The 22,003-nt window shown below is 39.9% G+C and overlaps 2 protein-coding genes across 2 annotated transcripts in view; both read right to left on the bottom strand.

Moving 5' to 3' along the window:
- LOC311115710 (NLR family CARD domain-containing protein 3-like) overlaps nt 1–22,003 on the bottom strand; it is a 105,908-nt gene that overhangs the window by 8,112 nt on the left and 75,793 nt on the right. The gene's annotated exons all lie outside the window — the stretch shown is intronic.
- LOC311115703 (NLR family CARD domain-containing protein 3-like) lies at nt 211–19,533 on the bottom strand (the record flags this gene model as incomplete). Its single annotated transcript, XM_084190853.1, has 8 exons — nt 19,265–19,533; nt 18,229–18,462; nt 13,696–13,812; nt 10,953–11,069; nt 10,557–10,641; nt 10,283–10,427; nt 8,338–9,853; nt 211–262 (listed from the first exon to the last, which is right to left on the bottom strand). Exons 2-8 carry the CDS (start codon nt 18,444–18,446, stop codon nt 211–213), a joined length of 2,250 nt encoding a protein of 749 aa, XP_084046979.1. The 5' UTR covers nt 18,447–18,462; nt 19,265–19,533.

Raw genomic sequence — 22,003 nt, 5'->3', positions numbered from 1 at the left:
TGTGGCTCTATACACCAGCATTTTGATTTGAAAACAAATGTTTCATATGAGGTGACAGTATATAATGTCACCTTTTATTTGAGGGTATTTTAATACATATCTGTTTCACCGTTTAGAAATGAAAGCACTTTATGTATCTAGTCCCCCTATTTGAAGAAGTCATAAGTATTCTGACCAACTAACTTATAGTGTATTAAAGTAGTCAAAAGGTTAGTATTTGGTCCCATATTCTTTGAACGCAATGCCTACATCAAGCCTGTGACTGCCATGATGAAATGAAATATGAAATATCATGAATGAATCATGAATAATAATGAGTGAGAAAGTTACAGAGGCTACAACAAAACATGCTAACCTCTCACCATTAACATCAAATAAAAGGCGACATTCTGTACTGTCACCTAATATGAAACATTCTATCTCAAATCCAAAATGCTGGAGCATAGCACCAAATGTAAAACTGTAAGCTTCACTGTCCAAACACTTATGGTGTGGACTATGTGTGCCTGGTAAACACATGTGGATCTGGTGAACAGTTATCACTTGTTGACCAACTACAGGAATACTGACCTCAGAGTCTCCAGTTTACAGTGGGGATTCCCCAGTTCAGCAGAGAGCAGCTTCACTCCTGAATCCTTCAGGTCATTGTTACTCAGATCCAGCTCTCTCAGGTGTGAGGGGTTTGACTTCAGAGCTGAGACCAGAGAAGCACAGCCTTCCTCTGTGACTAGACAGCCTAACAGCCTGCAAAGAGTCAAATCATATTAAAACCACACTGCTATTCGTTGGTGGTGAAAATAGTGACAGTATATATTTTCAACATATTCAGATATATCAGTGTCCTGACACCTTCCATATCTATTCATAAATGAATGTATCATTATTAGAAATGACAAATTATCAAAGTATTGCTTGTAGAGAGAAAAATATAAAAGTACAAATATTTGAGTAGACTGACCAGAGCAGTTTAAAAAGCAGTATCAATCAAAAGTCAGACATTGAGGTATCAGATTTAGATTGTATTGAGTATACACTCCACACTATATCTATTTTGACAGAGAAGCTAACATTTTAAATGTGGCTCTATACTCCAGCATTTTGGATTTGAGATCAAATGTTTCATATGAGGTGACAGTATATAATGTCACCTTTTATTTGAGGATATTTTCATACATATCTGTTTCACCATTTAGAAATTAATCACTTTATGTATCTTGTCCCCCTATTTGAAGAAGTAATAATTATTCTGACCATTTAACTTCTAGTGTATTAAAGTAGTCAAACGTTTAGTATTTGGTAATCTCGTTGGTTGCATTTGCAGTTTGTTTTGGTTGTGTTTTGGGTTATGTTTTGCCCAATTGTAACTGAATGGTGGATGATGACTGGAGTAATTTTCTGTCAAAGTGAGTAATTAACATGTTTCTAAACACTACTAAATTAATCCTGATGATGCCATGATTAAGAAAAATCATGAATGAATCATGAATAATAATGAGTGAGAGGATACAACAAAACATGCTAATTTCTCACCATTAACCTCAAATAAAAGGTGACATTCTGTTCTGTCGCCACATATGAAACATTCTATCTCAAATCCAAAATGCTGGAGCATAGCGCCAAATGTAAAACTGTAAGCTTCACTGTCCAAACACATATGGTGTGGACTATGTGTGCCTGGTAAACACATGTGGATCTGGTGAACAGTTATCACTTGTTGACCAACTACAGGAATACTGACCTCAGAGTCTCCAGTTTACAGTGGGGATCCCCCAGTCCAGCAGAGAGTAGCTTCACTCCTGAATCCTTCAGGTCATTGTTACTCAGATCCAGCTCTCTCAGGTGTGAGGGGTTTGACTTCAGAGCTGAGACCAGAGACGCACAGCCTTGCTCTGTGACTAGACAGCCTGACAGCCTGACAGATTAAAATCATTTTAAAATCCCACTGCTATTCTTCGGTGGTGAAAATATTTTATTTCAACATTTTCAGATACATCAGAGTCCTGAAACCTGGCATATCTATTCATAAATGTATATATACAGTACAGTCAAAAGTTTGAACACACCTACTCATTCAATATTTTTTTTTTAAACTAGTTTTTACATTGTAGAATAATAGTGAAGACATCAAAACTATGAAATAACACATATGGAATCATGTAGCATCCAAAAAAGTGTTAAACAAATCAAAATATATTTTATATTTGAGATTCTTCAAATAGCCACCCTTTGCCTTGATGAAAGCTTTGTACACTCTTGGCATTCTCTCAACCAGCTTCATGAGGTAGTCACCTGGAATGCATTTCAATTAAAAGGTGTGCCTTCTTAAAAGTTCATTTGTGGAATTTATTTCCTTCTTAATGCATTTGAGACAATCAGTTGTGTTGTGACAAGGTATACAGAAGATAGCCCTATTTGGTGAAAGACCAAGTCCATATTATGGCAAGAACAGCTCAAATAAGCAAAGAGAAATGTCAGTCCATCATTACTTTAAGACATGAAGGTCAGTCAATATGGAACATTTCAAGAACTTTGAAAGTTTATTCAAGTGCAGTAGCAAAAAACATCAAGCGCTATGATGAAACTGGCTCTCATGAGGACCACCACAGGAATGCAAGACCCCGAGTTACCTCTGCTGCAGAGGATAAGTTCATTAGAGTTACCAGCCTCAGAAATTGCAGCCCAAATAAATGCTTCACAGAGTTCAAGTCACAGACACATCACAACATCAACTGTTCAGAGGGGACTGTGTGAATCAGGCCTTCATGGTTGAATTGCAGCAAAGAAACCACTACTAAAGGACACCAATAAGAAGAAGAGACATGCTTGGGCCAAGAAACACGAGCAATGGACATTAGACCAGTGGAGATTTGTCCTTTGGTCTGGAGTCTAAATTGGAGATTTTTGGTTCCAACCGCCGTGTCTTTGTGAGAAGCGGTGTGGGTGAACGGATGATCTCGGCATGTGTAGTTCCCACCGTAAAGCATGAGGAGGAGGTGTGATGGTGTGGGGGTGCTTTGCTGGTGACACTGTCTGTGATATAGTCTCTCCCGAGTGGCGCAGTGGTCTAAGGCACTATTTCGCAGTGCTAGCTGTGCCACTAGAGATCCTGGTTCGAATCCAGTTTCTGTCGTAGCCGGCCGCGACTGGGAGACCCATGGGGCGGCGCACAATTCGTCCAGGGGGAAGGGGAGGGAATGGCCGGCAGGGATGTAGCTCAGTTGGTAGAGCATGGTGTTTGCAATGCCAGGGTTGTGGGTTTGATTCCCACGGGGGGCCAGTACGAAAAATAAAAGAAATAATGTATGCACTCACTAACTGTAAGTAGCTCTGGACAAGAGCGTCTGCTAAATGACTAAAAATGTTTTTTTTTTAATAATAATTTATTTCGAATTCAAGGCACACTTAACCAGCATGGCTACCAAAGCATTCTGCAGCGATACGCCATCCCATCTGGTTTGGGCTTTGTTTTTCAACAGGACAATGACACAACACACTTCCAGGCTGTGTAACAGCTATTTGACCAAGAAGGAGAGTGATTGAGTGCTACATCAGATGACCTGGCCTCCACAATCACCCGACCTCAACACAATTGAGATGATTTGGGATGAGTCGGACGGCAGAGTGAAGGAAAAGCAGCCAACAAGTGCTCAGCATATGTGGGAACTCCTTCAAGACTGTTGGAAAAGCATTCCAGGTGAAGCTGGTTGAGAGAATGCCAAGATTGTGCAAAGCTGTCATCAAGACAAAGGGTGGCTATTTGAAGAATTTCAAATATAAAATATATTTTCATTTGTTAAACACTCTTTTGGTTACTACATGATTCCATTTGTGTTATTTCATAGTTTTAATGTCTTCACTATTATTTTACAATGTAGAAAATAGTAAAAATAAAGAAAAACCCTTGAATGAGTAGGTGTGTCCAAACTTTCGACTGGTACTGTATATAAATGAAGTAATGTATCATTATTAACAGTAGATAACATGTTTCTAAACACTACTAAATTAATCATTGTGTGTGTGTGTGTCCAGTGTGTGTGTGTGTGTGCCCAGTTTGTGTGTGTGTGTGTGTGTGTGTGTGTGTGTGTGTTCATTGAGTGATACAGGAATACTGACCTCAGAGTCTCCAGTTTACAGTGGGGATTCCCCAGTCCAGCAGAGAGCAGATTTACTCCTGAATCCTTCAGGTCATTGTTAGTCAGGTCCAGCTCTCTCAGGTGTGAGGGGTTTGACTTCAGAGCTGAGACCAGAGAAGCACAGCCTTCCTTTGTGACTAGACAGCCTGACAGCCTGCAAAGAGTCTAATCATATTAAAACCACACTACTATTCCTTGGTGTTGAGTCATTTTCTGTCTAAGTGAGTAGATAACATGTTTCTAAACATTACTGAATGAATCCTGATGATTCCTTGATTAATACAAATCATAAATCAATCATGAATAATAATGAGTGAGAAAGTTACAGAGGCTACAACAAAACAGCTAACCTCTCACCATTACCATCAAATAAAAGGTGACATTCTGTACTGTCACCTAATATGATTTTTTTTATCGGAAATCCAAAATGCTGGAGCATGGAACCAAATGTAAAACTGTAAGCTTCACTGTCCAAACACATATGGTGTGGACTATGTGTGCCTGGTAAACACATGTGGATCTGGTGAACAGTTATCACTTGTTGACCAACTACAGGAATACTGACCTCAGAGTCTCCAGTTTACAGTGGGGATTCCCCAGTCCAGCAGAGAGCAGCTTCACTCCTGAATCCTTCAGGTCATTGTTACTCAGATCCAGCTCTCTCAGGTGTGAGGGGTTTGACTTCAAAGCTGAGACCAGAGAAGCACAGCCTTCCTCTGTGACTAGACAGCCTGACAGCCTGTAAAGATTAACATCATATTAAAACCACACGGCTATTCTTTGGTGTTGAGTCATTTTCTTTCTAAGTGAATAGATAACATGTTTCTAAACACTACTAAAGTAATCCTGATGATGCCAAGATTGAGAAATATCATGAATGAATCATGAATAATAATGAGTGAGAAAGTTACAGAGGCTACAACAAAATATGCTAACCTCTCACCATTACCTTCAAATAAAAGGTGACATTCTGTACTGTCACCTAATATGAAACATTATATCTCAAATCCAAAATGCTGGAGCATTGCGCCAAATTTAAAACTGTAAGCTTCACTGTCCAAACACATATGGTGTGGACTATGTGTGCCTGGTAAACACATGTGTATCTGGTGAACAGTTATCACTTGTTTACCAACTACCTAAGAATAGTAAAGCCCCCTTTACTGGCTCAAACATTTTACTGTAATCAAATTGGCAACACATTTTCAGCATGTTTATAGAGAAGGAAATTCAACAAGCACAGCACTTACACAAATGACTGATGATTGGCTGAGAGAAATTGATGATCAAAAGATTGTGGGGGCTGTTTTTTTAGACTTCAGTGCGGCTTTTGACATGATCGATCATAGTCTGCTGCTGGAAAGACTTATGTGTTATGGATTTACACCACCTGTACTGTACATAAATGAATTATATATATAAAGAGTTACTTGACTAACAGAACATAGAGGGTGTTCTTTAATGGAACCCTCTCAAACATAATCCAGGTAGAATCAAGAATTCCCCAGGGCAGCTGTCTAAGCCCCTTGCTTTTTTCCATCTTTACTAACGACATACCACTGGCTTTGAGTAAAGCCAGTGTGTCTATGTGTGAGGATGACTCAACACTATACACGCCAGCTACTACAGCAACTGAAATAACTGCAACACTTAACAAAGAGTTGCAGTTAGTTTCAGAATGGGTGGCAAGGAATAAGTTAGTCCTGAATATTTCCAAAACTAAAAGCATTGTATTTGGGACAAATCATTCACTAAACCCTAAACCTCAACTACATCTCGTAATGAATAATGGGGAAATTGAGCAAGTTGAGGTGACTAAACTGATTGGAGTAACCCTGGATTGTAGACTGTCATGGTCAAAGCATATTGATACAACAATAGCTAAGATGGGGAGAAGTATGCCTTGGCAGCAGCTAATGGGGATCCTTAATAAATACAAATACAAATACAGGAATACTGACCTCAGAGTCTCCAGTTTACAGTGGGGATCCCCAAGTACAGCAGAGAGCAGCTTCACTCCTGAATCCTTCAGGTCATTGTTACTCAGATCCAGCTCTCTCAGGTGTGAGGGGTTTGACTTCAGAGCTGAGACCAGAGAAGCACAGCCTTCCTCTGTGAGTCCACAGAATGACAGCCTGACAAAGAAATCATCATGATTTAACACCAGTAGTGTAGAAGGACAATGGCAGATGCATTTGGTTTATTCTCTTAAACAACATATAGATTAATCTTCCGTCTCCTAGAATGGTATGGTCATATTGTTATACTAATGTGAACATCAATGCATTGATTCAATATGTTTTTCAATATATATTATGTACATATTATAATACATATTTTTCTCTAAACTGAATTTCTTCTTGATGATTTGGACTTAAATGTCATTTTATCTACTCACAGAGCAGCTCTGGAGGCTTTGACCACTGGCAGCAGCCTCAGAAGACCTTCCTCTGATCTGGAGTATTTCTTCAGGTCAAACACATCCAGCTCCTTTTCTGAAGTCAGCAAAAACAAAGACCAGAGCTGACCACTGTGCAGGTGAGAGTTCTTCTTCTGAGAGACTTCCTGAGCTCAGGTAGCTTTGGATCTCCTAAACGATATTATAACCGCGATTGATAATAGACAGTACTGTGCAGCCGTCTTCATCGACCTGGCCAAGGCTTTCGACTCTGTCAACCACCGCATTCTTATTGGCAGACTAAATAGCCTTGGTTTCTCAAATGACTGCCTCGCCTGGTTCACCAACTACTTCTCAGATAGAGTTCAGTGTGTCAAATCGGAGGGCCTGTTGTCTGGACCTATGGCAGTCTCTATGGGGGTGCCACAGGGTTCAATTCTTGGGCCGACACTTTTCTCCGTGTATATCAATGATGTCGCTCTTGCTGCTGGTGACTCTCAGATCCACCTCTACGCAGACGACACCATTTTGTATACATCTGGCCCTTCATTGGACACTGTGTTAACAAACCTCCAAACGAGCTTCAATGCCATACAACAATCCTTCAGTAGCCTTCAACTGCTCTTAAACACTAGTAAAACTAAATGCATGCTTTTCAATCGAACGCTGCTAGCACCCGCCCACCCGACTAGAATCACCACTCTCGACGGGTCTGACCTAGAGTATGTGGACAACTACAAATACCTAGGTGTCTGGTTAGACTGTAAACTCAACTTCCAGACTCACATAAAGAATCTCCAATCCAAAGTTAAATCTAGGATCGGCTTCCTATTTCGCAACAAAGCCTCCTTCACTCATGCTGCCAAACATGCCCTCGTAAAACTGACTATCCTACCGATCCTTGACTTCGGCGATGTCATTTATAAAATAGCCTCCAACACTCTACTCAGCAAATTGGATGTAGTCTATCACAGTGCCATCCGTTTTGTCTCCAAAGCCCCATACACTACCCACCACTGTGACCTGTACGCTCTTGTTGGCTGGTCCTCACTACATGTTCGTCGTCAAACCCACTGGCTCCAGGCCATCTATAAATCACTGCTAGGCAAATCCCCGCCTTATCTTAGCTCATTGGTCACCATAGCAGCACCCACCCGTAGTCTGCGCTCCAGCAGGTATATCTCACTGGTCATTCCCAAAGCCAACACCTCCTTTGGCCGCCATTCCTTCCAGTTCTCTGCTGCCAATGACTGGAACGAATTGCAAAAATCTCTGAAGCTGGAGACTCTTATCTCCCTCAATAACTTTAAGCATCAGTTGTCAGAGCACCTTACCGATCACTGCACCTGTACACAGCCCATCTGAAATTAGCCCACCCAACTACCTCATCCCTATATTGTTATTTAATTTGCTCTTTTGCACCCCATTATCTCTATTTGCACATAATCTCTTGCACATCTAGCATTCCAGTGTTAATACTATTGTAATTATTCTGCACTATAGCCTATTTATTGCCTTACCTCCATAACTTGCTACATTTGCACACACTGTATATATATTTTCTGTTGTATCTCTGACTTTATGTTTATTTTTTTTTTTATTTTTTTACCCCATATGTAACTCTGTGTTGTTTTTTGTTGCACTACTTTGCTTTGTCTTGGCCAGGTCACAGTTGTAAATGAGAACCTGTTCTCAACTGGTTTACCTGGTTAAATAAAGGTGAAATAAAAAATAAAATAAATAAAAATCTCCTCCACTAGAGAATGGTCATTCAGTTCATTCAGACAGTGGAACAGATTGATGCACCTCTCTGGAGAGGGATTCTCCCTGATCTTCTCCTTGATATAATTGACTCTTTCTTCATGGCTCTGTGAGCTGCTTCTTGTGTTTGTCAGTAGACCTCGTAAGTGCTTCTGATTGGACTCCAGTGAGAGGCCCAGAAGGAATCGGAGGAAAAGGTCCAGGTTTCCTGTCTCACTTTGTAAGGCTTTATCCACAGCACTCTTGTAGACAGTAACTTCAGTAACTTGAGGTTCGGCCATTAGATTCTCATCGTTGTTGATGAATGAGAGTAACACATATACAGCAGCCAGAAACTCCTGAATGCTCAGATGCACGAAGCAGTACACCTTTTCCTGGTACAGCCCACATTCCTCTTTAAAGATCTGTGTGCACAATCCTGAGTACACTGAGGCTTCATTGACATCAATGCCAGCCTCTTTCAGGTCTTCTTCATAGAAAATCAGATTGCCATTCACAAGCTGTTGAAAAGCCAGTTTTCCCAGTGACAGAATGCTCTCTTTATTCCAGTGTGGACCTGTCTCTTCTTTCCCAATATACTTTTCATTCTTCTGTTTGGTATGAAACACCACAAGGTGTGAGTACATCTCAGTCAGAGTCTTGGGCATCTCTTCTCTCTTATGTTTCAGCATGTGTTCAAGGACTATTGCAGAAATCCAACAGAAGACTGGAATGTGGCACATGATGTGGAGGCTCCTTGATGTCTTTATGTGTGAGATGATTATGCAGGCCAGGTCCTCATCACTGAATCTCTTCCTGAAGTACTCCTCCTTCTGTGGGTCATTGAACCCTCGTACCTCTGTCACCTGGTCAACACATCCTGAAGGGATCTTATTGGCTGCTGCAGGTCGGGTAGTTATCCAGAGGAGAGCAGAGGGAAGCAGATTTCCCTTGATGAGATTTGTCAGCAGAACATCCACTGAGGTTGACTTTGTGACATCACAACAGATCTTGTTCTTCTGGAAGTCTAGGGGCAGTCGGCACTCATCCAGACCATCAAAGATGAACAGAACTTTGTACTTGTCGTAGTTGGAGATTCTTGATTTTTTGGTTTCCATTGAGAAGTGATGGAGAAGTTCAATCAAAGTATGTTTTTTCCCTTTCATCAAATTCAGCTCCCGAAAAGGGAATGAAAATACAAATTGGACATCCTGATTTGCTTTTCCTTCAGCCCAGTCCAGAATGAACTTCTGCACAGAGACTGTTTTTCCAATGCCAGCGACTCCCTTTGTCAGCACAGTTCTGATGAGTTTGTCTTGTCCAGTTAAGGGTTTGAAGATGTCGTTACATTTGATTGCAGTCTCTGGTCTTGCTTTTTTCCTGGTTGTTGTCTCAATCTGTCTCAGCTCATGTTCATTATTGACCTCTCCTGTTCCACCCTCTGTGATGTAGAGCTCTGTGTAGATCTTATTGAGAAGTGTTGGGTTTCCTTGTTTAGCGATCCCCTCAAATACACATTGAAACTTCTTCTTTAGATTAGATTTGAGTTCACGTTGGCAAATCACAGCAAGCTCATCTGAATCTAGAAATAACACAGAGGATATTAATATTATGTCTGTTTTAATGGCTACAGTATTGTAAGACTGTGTGATAAAGTTTGAAGATCTCTCTCTCTCTCTCTCTCTCTCTCTCTCTCTCTCTCTCTCTCTCTCTCTCTCTCTCTCTCTCTCTCTCTCTCTCTCTCTCTCTCTCTCTCTCTCTCTCTCTCTCTCTCTCCAACACATTGTTCTGCTACTTGATGAGGTCACTAGGTTTTGTGTTAAGGCTGCTACAATATCACTGAGTTACACAGCTACTTTAGCTGTACTTTAGCTACAGCTTTTAAATGTTCTAAAACAGCATTCAACATGAGGCAGACAGCTCTTACTTTTCTCCAGTGTGTCAGCAAGCTCCTTCTGGTTCATTTTCCTCAGGACGTGCAGTGTGATCTTCAGAGCCCCCTCTCTGGCACTGCTCTCCTGCTTCTCATATTCAGCGTCCACAACTTCCTTATCCTGCTTCTGACTCTCAAAGCCTTCTGGGAGTTCTGGACTAAGAATCCTCTTGAACATCTTCAGCTCGTTCTTCACAAATGTCATAATATTCTCTTCAAGCAACTGAAATAAATCAAGTAAATCAGTTAAGCAAGAGACTAAATGCTTTCTCATTAACACATGAATGAATGATTGACAGATCAACTTTACTTGAGGTAAACAAAAACAAATGTACATAACAGGACCACATACACTGAATATGGAGGCCAGGTCTGTTTGATGACTCTGGGAAGACTGACCACTGAGAATCTCTGACTCTGATCTCTCCTGTTGGTTTCTGTGGACAAAACATCAGATTACATTTCCTCATCCAGGGAGTGCACACACACACACACACACACACACACACTCACACACACACACACACACACACACACACACACACACACACACACACACACACACACACACACACACAGGGAGGGAATGTTGTGTTAGTTTAATATTGTTTCAGGACTATGAAAATGGAAAAAAGGTTTAGCCTATGGATTATGAAAACAACAAAAAGAAATGGTAAAATGGGAGAGGAGAAATGACTAGAGACAGTGTTGTTTAACTCACTGACCATGACCCATGAGTTCTTCTTACCTTTGTTCACTAGAAAAGTCTCCCTCTCTAAACATTATAGGATGAGCCATAGACCGGTCACTCTTCATGGACACACAGCTGGGTACAGGGGAGGCTGGTCTCTCTTGCTTGATTGGGCTTCAACACAACAGAGACAAACATTACGTCTCTCATCTACTCTGAGCTCAGATAGGGAAACATAACAAGAGTTTCATTCCAAAACGCTATATATCCATTTTCAGAAATGTTCGTTAATTAGCTTCTATTGTTTAAAGAAATTATCAAATAAATGGTTGTGCTTTTTCACTAGCTAATCATGGCATGGTGTTGTTCAATAACAGGCATGTGTTTGATTAAAATCAATCACTTAATGGCTTCATTTCAGAGAGACAAATGTTTTTTTTGCAAAATGCTATATATCTAATTAACTCTCAGAGAAATAAGTAGTAATGCTAGATTTTACACAGTTAAATGTAACAAATAACTACATTTTTAATAAAGAACTGTACAAATTATACACTTGTGACATCAATATTTAAATATTGTAAAATAATAATTCAATACAGTAATATGAGATCTGTATGTAAAACATTCACATTTGATATTTTAGTCATTTAGCAGATGTTTTTGTCCAGGGCCTGGTATCCCAAAAGCATCTTAAGGCCAAGTTCATCATTAGAACCTTTGTAGGAGCATTGTTAAATCTCTGAGCTGTTTCCCAAAACCATCGTTATTAACGTTGCACTTGAAAACGCTCATATTCTAACACCTGCCTCAGACCACTTGTAGAACAGCCAAGTGCGTCGTTAGATGCTTTTTTGCCCTCCCACGTCACTTTATACACAGAAGATCTCCGCTAAACATAGAATCACATGGTTTATCCGTCTCTCTGTGACCGCAGATAAATTCAGAACAAAGTTGACTACAAATACAAAGTTGCCAATGTCTTTGCAATTGATTCAAACAAGGGACGTACACAAATTATGCTTCAAATGAAAACTCTATGGTCATCTATGAACATTTGAAAATCTTGAAGAACGATCTGGCCTTAATGGCCATGTACTCTTATAATCTCCCCCCAGCACAGCCAGAAGAGGACTGGCCACCCCTCAGAGCCTGGTTCCTCTCTAGGTTTCTTCCTAGGTTCCTGCCTTTCTAGGGAGTTTTTCCTAGCCACCGTGCTTCTACATCTGCATTGCTTGCTCTTTGGGGTTTTAGACTGGGTTTCTATATAAGCACTTTGTGACAACTGCTGATGTAAAAAATGTATTCTGGGAATGCATATGAAGCAGACCAGGCCAGGGTTTGAGAAGTCAATGAGAGGTAAAAATGACTTCCTTAGTTGTCAATTTTGAAAATGTTCTGTCTTAAGTAGTTTAACAAACGGACACATTTTCATGTTAGTCATAAACAACTTTATATCGAAGGAGTGCCTTTGATTTGACAGCCTGCACATGTGCAGTTCGGCACAAGACGACCATTAGACCCACTGACGTATTTCTGCGCATGAGCTTCAAATCAAATCAAATTGTATTTCTCACAAGCGCCGAATACAACACTTTACCGTGAAATGCTTACTTACGAGTCCTTTCCCAACAATGCAGAGTTAAAAAGTCACAACAATTCGCTAAATAAAAAAAGGAAATAGTAACATAATAAAATAATAATAATGAGGCTATAAGGAGTACCAGTACTGAGTCAATGTACAGGGGTACCAGGTAGTTGAGGTAATAACTAGACTATATATAAGGAGTACCAGTACTGAGTCAATGTGCAGGGGTACCAGGTAGTTGAGGTAATAACTAGACTATATACAAGGAGTACCAGTACTGAGTCAATGTGCAGGGGTACCAGGTAGTTGAGGCAATAACTAGACTATATATAAGGAGTACCAGTACTGAGTCAATGTGCAGGGGTACCAGGTAGTTGAGGCAATAACTAGACTATATACAAGGAGTACCAGTACCGAGTCAATGTGCAGGGGTACCAGGAAGTTGAGGTAGTAATGAGGCTATAAGGAGTACCAGTACTGAGTCAATGTGCAGGGGTACCAGGAAGTTGTGGTAATAACTAGACTATATACAAGGAGTACCAGTACTGAGTCAATGTGCAGGGGTACCAGGTAGTTGAGGCAATAACTAGACTATATACAAGGAGTACCAGTACTGAGTCAATGTGCAGGGGTACCAGGAAGTTGAGGTAGTAATGAGGCTATAAGGAGTACCAGTACTGAGTCAATGTACAGGGGTACCAGGTAGTTGAGGCAATAACTAGACTATATACAAGGAGTACCAGTACCGAGTCAATGTGCAGGGGTACCAGGAAGTTGAGGTAGTAATGAGGCTATAAGGAGTACCAGTACTGAGTCAATGTGCAGGGGTACCAGGAAGTTGTGGTAATAACTAGACTATATACAAGGAGTACCAGTACTGAGTCAATGTGCAGGGGTACCAGGAAGTTGAGGTAATATGTACATGTAGGTAGGGGTAAAAGTGACTAGGCAATCAGGATAGAGATGACATCTCATCCAGGGAGTGCACAAACACACACACACACACACACACATACACACAGACACACACACACACACACACAGGGAGGGAATGTAGTGTTGTTTAATATTGTTTCAGGACTATGAAAATGGAAAAAGGGATTAGCCTATGGATTATGAAAACAACAAAAAGAAATGGTAAAATGGGAGAGGAGAAATGACTAGAGACAGTGTTGTTTAACTCACTGACCATGATCCATGAGTTCTTCTTACCTTTGTTCAGTAGAAAAGTCTCCCTCTCTGATGAATATAGGAAGACCCATAGACTGGTCACTCTTAATGGACACACAGCTGGGTACAGGGGAGGCTGGTCTCTCCTGCTTGATTGGACTTCAACACAACAGAGAAAAACATTACGTTCTGGGAAGGCACTGCTAAGGCAAGAGGAACGACTGAAAAAGCATGTAACAGATTAATGTGAAGTAATATAATGATGATTCATGTTTATTATTAGCTGTTTTTATGCTCATGTTTTGAAATTATACTTCATTACTATAACGATTATCAATAAGCCTGAACATTAATTTAGTCACCTCTGGTCGAGAAAACCGTATTTTCCTAGTACATTCATTGTCAGATTCATCAACCAGCAGCGAGCACTCTGCCTTCTAGCACAAGCGAGGGGCATGTTGAGGTACATTTGCTAACCGCGAGGGTTGCATGATGTAATTTATTGGCGGGCTGGAAGACGCACTCTTGTCTTATCTATTCCGAGGTTGTTTAATCGTAATATTAGATATTTAAAAATGCATGTATACTAGGGTTGAGGTTGGAGCATCTGACTAGTGATTATTTACCAGGGGTTCAACACCTGCTATAGTCACTATTTAATTGCTCTTCCAAAAGCATCACAGGCCTAATACGAGATATATAGCTAACTAAAGTAATGAGTGACCATTTTAGAAAATCATGGGACATATAGTATTTGGTTGCATGCTATTTTATGTCAATCATATTGCTGCTTGTAGCCTATAACTGATGCTTCATGGTCTTATGCTGCTAAAAGTGTTCTAGGCTACCCTACCCTAGAATTAGGGGTTACGACTATAATAGGTTATAAGTAGGGTAAGAGTTTCTGTATAGCACTTTGTGACATCTGCTGGTGTAAAAAGGACTTTATAAATACATTTGATTGATTGTTAGGTTTAGGGTTTATATGGCAAAAAACAGTATGGGTTTATGGCACTCTTGCGCCTCCTTGTGGCCGTATGTGGGTACTACATAACTCATTCATTATATTTACATCATTTAGCAGACGCTCTTATCCAGAGCGATTTACAGTTAGTGAGTGCATACATTATTTTTATTTTTTTTCATACTGGCCCCCCGTGGGAAGCGAACCCACGGGTCTCCCGGTCGCGGCCGGCTACAACAACAAGGATCTCTAGTGGCACTAGACCACTGCACCACTCGGGAGACCTGACACTTCATGACACTTGCTAGGCTCATAATCTGAGGTAGCAACTGTGTCAGATCTACAAATCCATTAGCTAGACCACCCGATTAGACAACAATCACCCCATTATACCCATTTGGTTTGCAATTCAGTGAACCTGTGCAGAATTCGTAACCTTGTTAATAATAAGTTACCTGAGGTAAACTTACAGGGTTAACGCTCACCAAGTAGCCGTAACCTTGTTAATAATAAGTTACCTGAGGTAAACCTACAGGGTTAACGCTCACCAAGTAGCCGTAACCTTGGTAATAATAAGTTACCTGAGGTAAACCTACAGGGTTAACGCTCACCAAGTAGCTGTAACCTTGTTAATAATAAGTTATCTGAGGTAAACCTACAGGGTTAACGCTCACCAAGTAGCCGTAACCTTGTTAATAATAAGTTACCTGAGGTAAACCTACAGGGTTAATGCAGGCAGGTCTCATTGATAACAATAGTGAAGCTGGCATTGTGACGCAGAACAATGGGCTGGGAATAGAACGTTCTGAAGGTGAGTCGGTGTCACGGAGCTCAATAGAACTAATAGGAGCTGGTAGGGTGAAAAATGCCCAAACATAAGGCCTTCGGACCACAAGAAATGCAGGCAGCCGGTGATGATGTAGTGGTACCTAGGATAACTAGGATGCTGCTGATAGAGTAGCTAGCTTAGCTAGCTGTACCGACTAGCTTGGCTAGCTAGCAGGTCGTTCGTCTGTGCCTCGTCTCGAGGATGATGACGAATCCGGTTAACCACACAATTAAACAAGAATAGCGAGTGAAAAGGATCTGGCAACACTCATACTGTCACTGACCAAAAAGCAAATTGAACAATAAACTTCGGTGTCTCAACACTGTAACAAACTCCATCATTATTCCCCAACATCACCTCAGACCACTCTGCGCGTAACTGGACAATATGCTTGGCGCCAAACCGTACGTGGACGCGGACAGTTCTGTACGGACATGAGCAGAGCAACACAATAAACTAAACCCAGTCTTTACACTGGCTTACATTAGTAATATTCATATATATATATATATATATATATATATGTATATGTAAAACAAACATTCAAAGTTATTTTATAACAATATAACAATATTTTGAGATCTGGGCCAATATCCACAAAGTGTCTCAGAGTAGAAAATGTGTTGTATAAGTTCTGAGAATAAAGCCGTTTTAGTCCTACTCTTATGGGTATAAATTAAAGCTATGCCTGAAGCCTCTAGTCCCACCTAGTCGGTAGATATTTAGGACACCTCATGAGCTGTCCTAACCAGTTAAGAGTTAACAGCAGGTGTCTTGATAATACTATAGAATAATGCAGCGAGTCAGTGGTTCCTGTGCCACATGTAATTGCTTTGGAGTAGTTAAAATAATGTTTCTATATTTCTATATGATCAATCCATAAATAATATAGACCTACATGCAACAGTTTCTCTTCAGCTTTTGACAATGATTTCTGTATAATAATTATGTATAATAAATGTTGGTGATTCAATATCCTAGTTAATCATTACATGTCTTTTAACACACTATCTATGTTTTGCTCAGTCTGGCAGTAACCCAGAACTATCAGAGGCTCTCTCTTGTGGCTGCTGCTGATGACAACTGAATGTATGTTATCATAATAATGATGTCTGCATAACATTTTGTCTTCATTTTGGCAGATTAACTCATGCTTATTTCTGAATATTAACTCAGGTTTTCGCCCAGCGGCAAATTAGTTGGAGCTGTGGCAGGCGTTGGACCTGTGGCCGAAAAGTGTCCAGTTTGAATCCCGGGCCGGGTGCTGGAAAGAACGGGCGGAATTGATCTGACCCCTGGAGAGCTAATGGGTTCACATCCTCAAAACATTCACCTTTCGTTGGGCCCTTGAGCAAGGCCCTTAACCCCACAACATGCTCTCCATCCAGGGGCGCTGCACTGCAGCTTGAACCTGTGCTGGTCTCAACTGTATGTGTGAGGTCTGCTGTTTGGGGGGGGGGTTAAGAACGGAGCAGAATACATGTTTTTGTTGTTTGCTGTAACTAATGGACAAAGTTGTACTGTATTGTAATGTATTGTATTGTAAAGAAGTCAGCCAGAGTTGACGTGGGCCATCGTTCAAACAAAGAGATGCCTCCCTGGCCACCAGTGTGTTTGCATATAACCAAGATCAATTCTACCCCCCATACAATACTTTTATACACAGTAATTACTTTTTTATATATATAATAATAATAATAATAATAATAATAATAATAATAATTACTTATACACATTACATTTTGGATAGATAGTACTCAGACATCTATAGTGTTTACAGTAATGACTATTACCGATCATGATCTTTTTAATCCCACCCCTCTGCTACTCTCAGCCCCGCCCACCTATCTCCTTAGAACATCCTCTTTTGATTTCCACCTGCCATATTTTTTTCAACTGTGCTGTGATGTCATACATGCATTTTAAACCTTTCTAGTCACATTGTATCCACAGACTAAATTAAAGGTCAATATTTTTCATAAGAGTATTATTCTGTTGTTGATTGACTGGCTATGGCTTTCCAAATCCCCAGCACTGCTATTTCTAAGGATAATTTTAAATGAATATTGGGATTTTTTTAACCATTCCTATTGTCATATATTGTCCTATATATTCTTAGCAAAAAATATTCCTATTTAATAGTAGTAGCCATAATTCATAAATGGCACCATGCAGGGTTCTATATGGAACCATTTTGGTTCAGGGAAGAAGAACCTCTAGAGTTCTGATCAAAGAACCCTATAAAAGGTTTCTATATAGAACTTTTAGTGGTTCCATATATTAAGCAGGTGATAGAACCCTTTTTGGTTTGAACAGCAGTGAAGAGTGTGTTGATTTGACGGTAGTATTGTCAGAATTCCGCTTGTAACAACGAACAACTTCTATAGATGTGTGTGTGTATGCTGGTAAAGATGTGTGTGTATGCTGGTAAAGATGTTTGTTTGTGTGTGTGTGTGTGTGTGTGTGTGTGTGTGTGTGTGTGTGTGTGTGTGTGTGTGTGTGTGTGTGTGTGTGTGTGTGTGTGTGTGCTGGTGAGACAACCACATATCACAGTCAAATATACAGGATACAAACATTTCATTCCAGCTATATAGCGTTTTGCAAAACAAAAATTCATACACAAAAATCTATTAATTAAAATCTCAGAACAACAATATCTGACAGACACATGAAGGTACCCATAAGCAATCATTTCTGATGGAAAAGAACAAACATGAAAATATAGATATAACGTTTTAGAAATAAACTCCTTATAAATTCTTAAACAACATTGTCATCTCACCTCTTAGCTTTGGTGTCATGTTCCCAAGAGAGATTCATTTTAGAGCGAGGGACCCCCTCCTCTCTCTCCCCAGACAGACTCATTTTAGAGGCAGGGACCCCCTCCTCTCTCTCCCCAGAGAGACTCATTTTAGAGGCAGGGCCCCCCTCCTCTCTCTCCCCAGAGAGATTCATTTTAGAGGCAGGGACCCCCTCCTCTCTCTCCCCAGAGAGACTCATTTTAGACCACTGACCCCTAAACAGAGATGCAGCATGTTGGTTGTGGTGAACACAGTGACAACTAATTCTTGAAGGTCAATTGTTCTATTTTATTCATTATCTCTTAGAAATCAAATATTTACCAACAGATACGTCCAAACGTTCAGGAGATTTAATGCAATCACATCAACATGTAGTCATGACTGATATTTTTCACCTTTTCTCCATGTAGTGGAACTAATAATAATAATAGTAATAATAATAATAATAATAATAATGGGGGATTGATGGAAGTTACAATATGAAATATTAAAGCTGATCTAAAACTAAAACTAAAATAAACTAAAATAAAAATGATAATAATGTCTCACTTTCTCTTGTAATAATTCCACTCATTCTAGTGTGTTGCTTTGTTCAACAGGTCTGATATGATTATGATATTATTTAATTCAATTCTTAATATCAATGTTAAGAAAAGTACGTTCAGGTTTCATACCAAATTACACAGGAAGCAGGAGCTCATTGTAATTTTGAAAACAACAAAAGTTCTGATATTCTGAAAGATGATTTAGAACTATGATACATTAACATTTTTACAAATTGTAAAATAACCACGATGTACAAATCATATAATACGAGATATGAACAACAATATGTTTTTGAATTTGACTTGCCTACGCCCAGTTAGCGCCATTTTGTATGATTGAACTGACACGTACCTGTCCCAGGTGAAATGGACTGTTAAATCTGAGTGTTTTACTGTCATTCTCTATACTATAATAACACCATATATTTAATTTCCCTACACACTTTACAATAATCCCTTGGAAGATTCTTACCTTGTAGCCTGTATTCACGACCAGATCATGTCAAGTCATTGAGATATTTTCCGTTGTGCTGAGAGAGCACCTTCCTGATGACAAGTGGCTCTGTATCTATGTTGTAGGTACAGTTGATCTTTGGATGCAATAATATCTAGTCAAAGTCTATTGACTCAACACCATAGTATAGCATTACCATAACAGTAGTTTAACCTTTGGCCAGTAAAGGCCATGGCATACTATAAAATGTAGAATCATTATGAGGTTCAACATATCTCTAACTTTGAAGTATACAGTGGGGTCCCAAATTATTAAATTAAATGATGATTTTATACTAATACAATTGCTCAGAGAAAGAGATTTTGTTTAACAAGTAATACTTTTTTTCTCTAAAAGGTAGGGGTCAAAATTGGCTCTCCCTTTCAATACCTCCCTTGCGAGGATAACGGCACTGAGCCTTTTTCTAAAATGTTTTCTGAGTTGGAGTGATCTTAGACCATTCCTCCATACAGAATCCTTCCAAATGACCAACTACAGGAAGGTAAAGGTACAACTAAACACACAATAAAGAAACAAATCTCCCTAACTGACGGGAGGCTTGAATCTTAGTCATTTACCCACCGGCCTCTTACTACTATCCCAATGTATACATTCTACCAACATCATACATAAATAATCCCTGGTAGGATCCTTACTACTATCCCAATGTATACATTCTACCAACATCATACATAAATAATCCCTGGTAGGATCCTTACTACTATCCCAATGTATACATTCTACCAACATCATACATAAATAATCCCTGGTAGGATCCTTACTACTATCCCAATGTATACATTCTACCAACATCATACATACATAATCCCTGGTAGGATCCTTACTACTATCCCAATGTATACATTCTACCAACATCATACATAAATAATCCCTGGTAGGATCCTTACTACTATCCCAATGTATACATTCTACCAACATCATACATAAATAATCCCTGGTAGGATCCTTACTACTATCCCAATGTATACATTCTACCAACATCATACATAAATAATCCCTGGTAGGATCCTTACTACTATCCCAATGTATACATTCTACCAACATCATACATACATAATCCCTGGTAGGATCCTTACTACTATCCCAATGTATACATTCTACCAACATCATACATAAATAATCCCTGGTAGGATCCTTACTACTATCCCAATGTATACATTCTACCAACATCATACATAAATAATCCCTGGTAGGATCCTTACTACTATCCCAATGTATACATTCTACCAACATCGTACATAAATAATCCCTGGTAGGATCCTTACTACTATCCCAATGTTTACATTCTACCAACATCATACATAAATAATCCCTGGTAGGATCCTTACTACTATCCCAATGTATACATTCTACCAACATCATACATAAATAATCCCTGGTAGGATCCTTACTACTATCCCAATGTATACATTCTACCAACATCATACATGAATAATCCCTGGTAGGATCCTTACTACTATCCCAATTTATACACTCTACCAACATCATACATAAATAATCCCTGGTAGGATCCTTACTACTATCCCAATGTATACATTCTACCAACATCATACATCAATAATCCCTGGTAGGATCCTTACTACTATCCCAATGTATACATTCTACCAACATCATACATAAATAATCCCTGGTAGGATCCTTACTACTATCCCAATGTATACATTCTACCAACATCATACATAAATAATCCCTGGTAGGATCCTTACTACTATCCCAAATGTATACATTCTACCAACATCATACATAAATAATCCCTGGTAGGATCCTTACTACTATCCCAATGTATACATTCTACCAACATCATACATAAATAATCCCTGGTAGGATCCTTACCTTGCAGCCTGAATAAAAATTAAAAATTAAAATTAAAAATCTGATTGGTCACATACACATATTTAGCAGATGTTATTGCGGGTGTAGCGAAATGCTCCAACAGTGCAGTAATATCTAACATTTCACAACAATACACATACATCTAAATGTCGGAGTGGCATTGATTAAAATACAGTAGAATAGAATACAGTATATACATATGAAATGAGTAACGGCGTATGTACACATTATTAAAGTGACTAGTGTTACATTATTAAAGTGACCAGTGATTCCATGTCTATGTACATAGGGCAGCAGCCTCTAAGGTGCAGGGTTGAGTAACCGGGTGGTAGCCAGCTAGTGATGGCTATTTATCAGTCTGATGGCCTTGAGATAGAAGCTGTTTTTCAGTCTCTCGGTCCCAGCTTTGATGCACCTGTACTGACCTAGCAGGGTCAACAGGCTGTGTCTCAGGTGGTTGATGTCCTTGATGATCTTTTTGGCCTTCCTGCGACATCGGGTGTTGTATGTGTCTTGGAGGGCGGGTAGTTTGCCCCCGGTAATGCGTTGGGCAGACCGCACCACCCTCTGGAGAGCCCTGCGGTTGTGGGTGGTGCAGTTGCCGTACCAGGCGGTGATACAGTCCAACAGGATGCTCTCAATTGTGCATCTGTAAAAGTTTGTGAGGGTTTTAGGTGCCAAGACAAATGTCTTCAGCCTCGCTGTTGCGCCTTCTTCACCACACTGTCTGTGTGGGTGGACAATTTCAGATCGTCAGTGATGCGTACGCTGAGGAACTTGAAGCTTTCCACCTTCTCCACTGCGGTCCCATTGATGTGGATAGGGGGGTGCTCCCTCTGCTGTTTCCTGAAGTCCATGATCAGC

The sequence above is a fragment of the Coregonus lavaretus genome (assembly GCF_964263955.1).
Source record: "Coregonus lavaretus genome assembly, contig: HAP1_SCAFFOLD_530, whole genome shotgun sequence".
NCBI classification, from domain to species: Eukaryota; Metazoa; Chordata; class Actinopteri; order Salmoniformes; family Salmonidae; genus Coregonus; species Coregonus lavaretus.
Note: the sequence above shows the minus strand (reverse complement) of the source record. Positions and strands in the feature narration are given on the sequence as shown.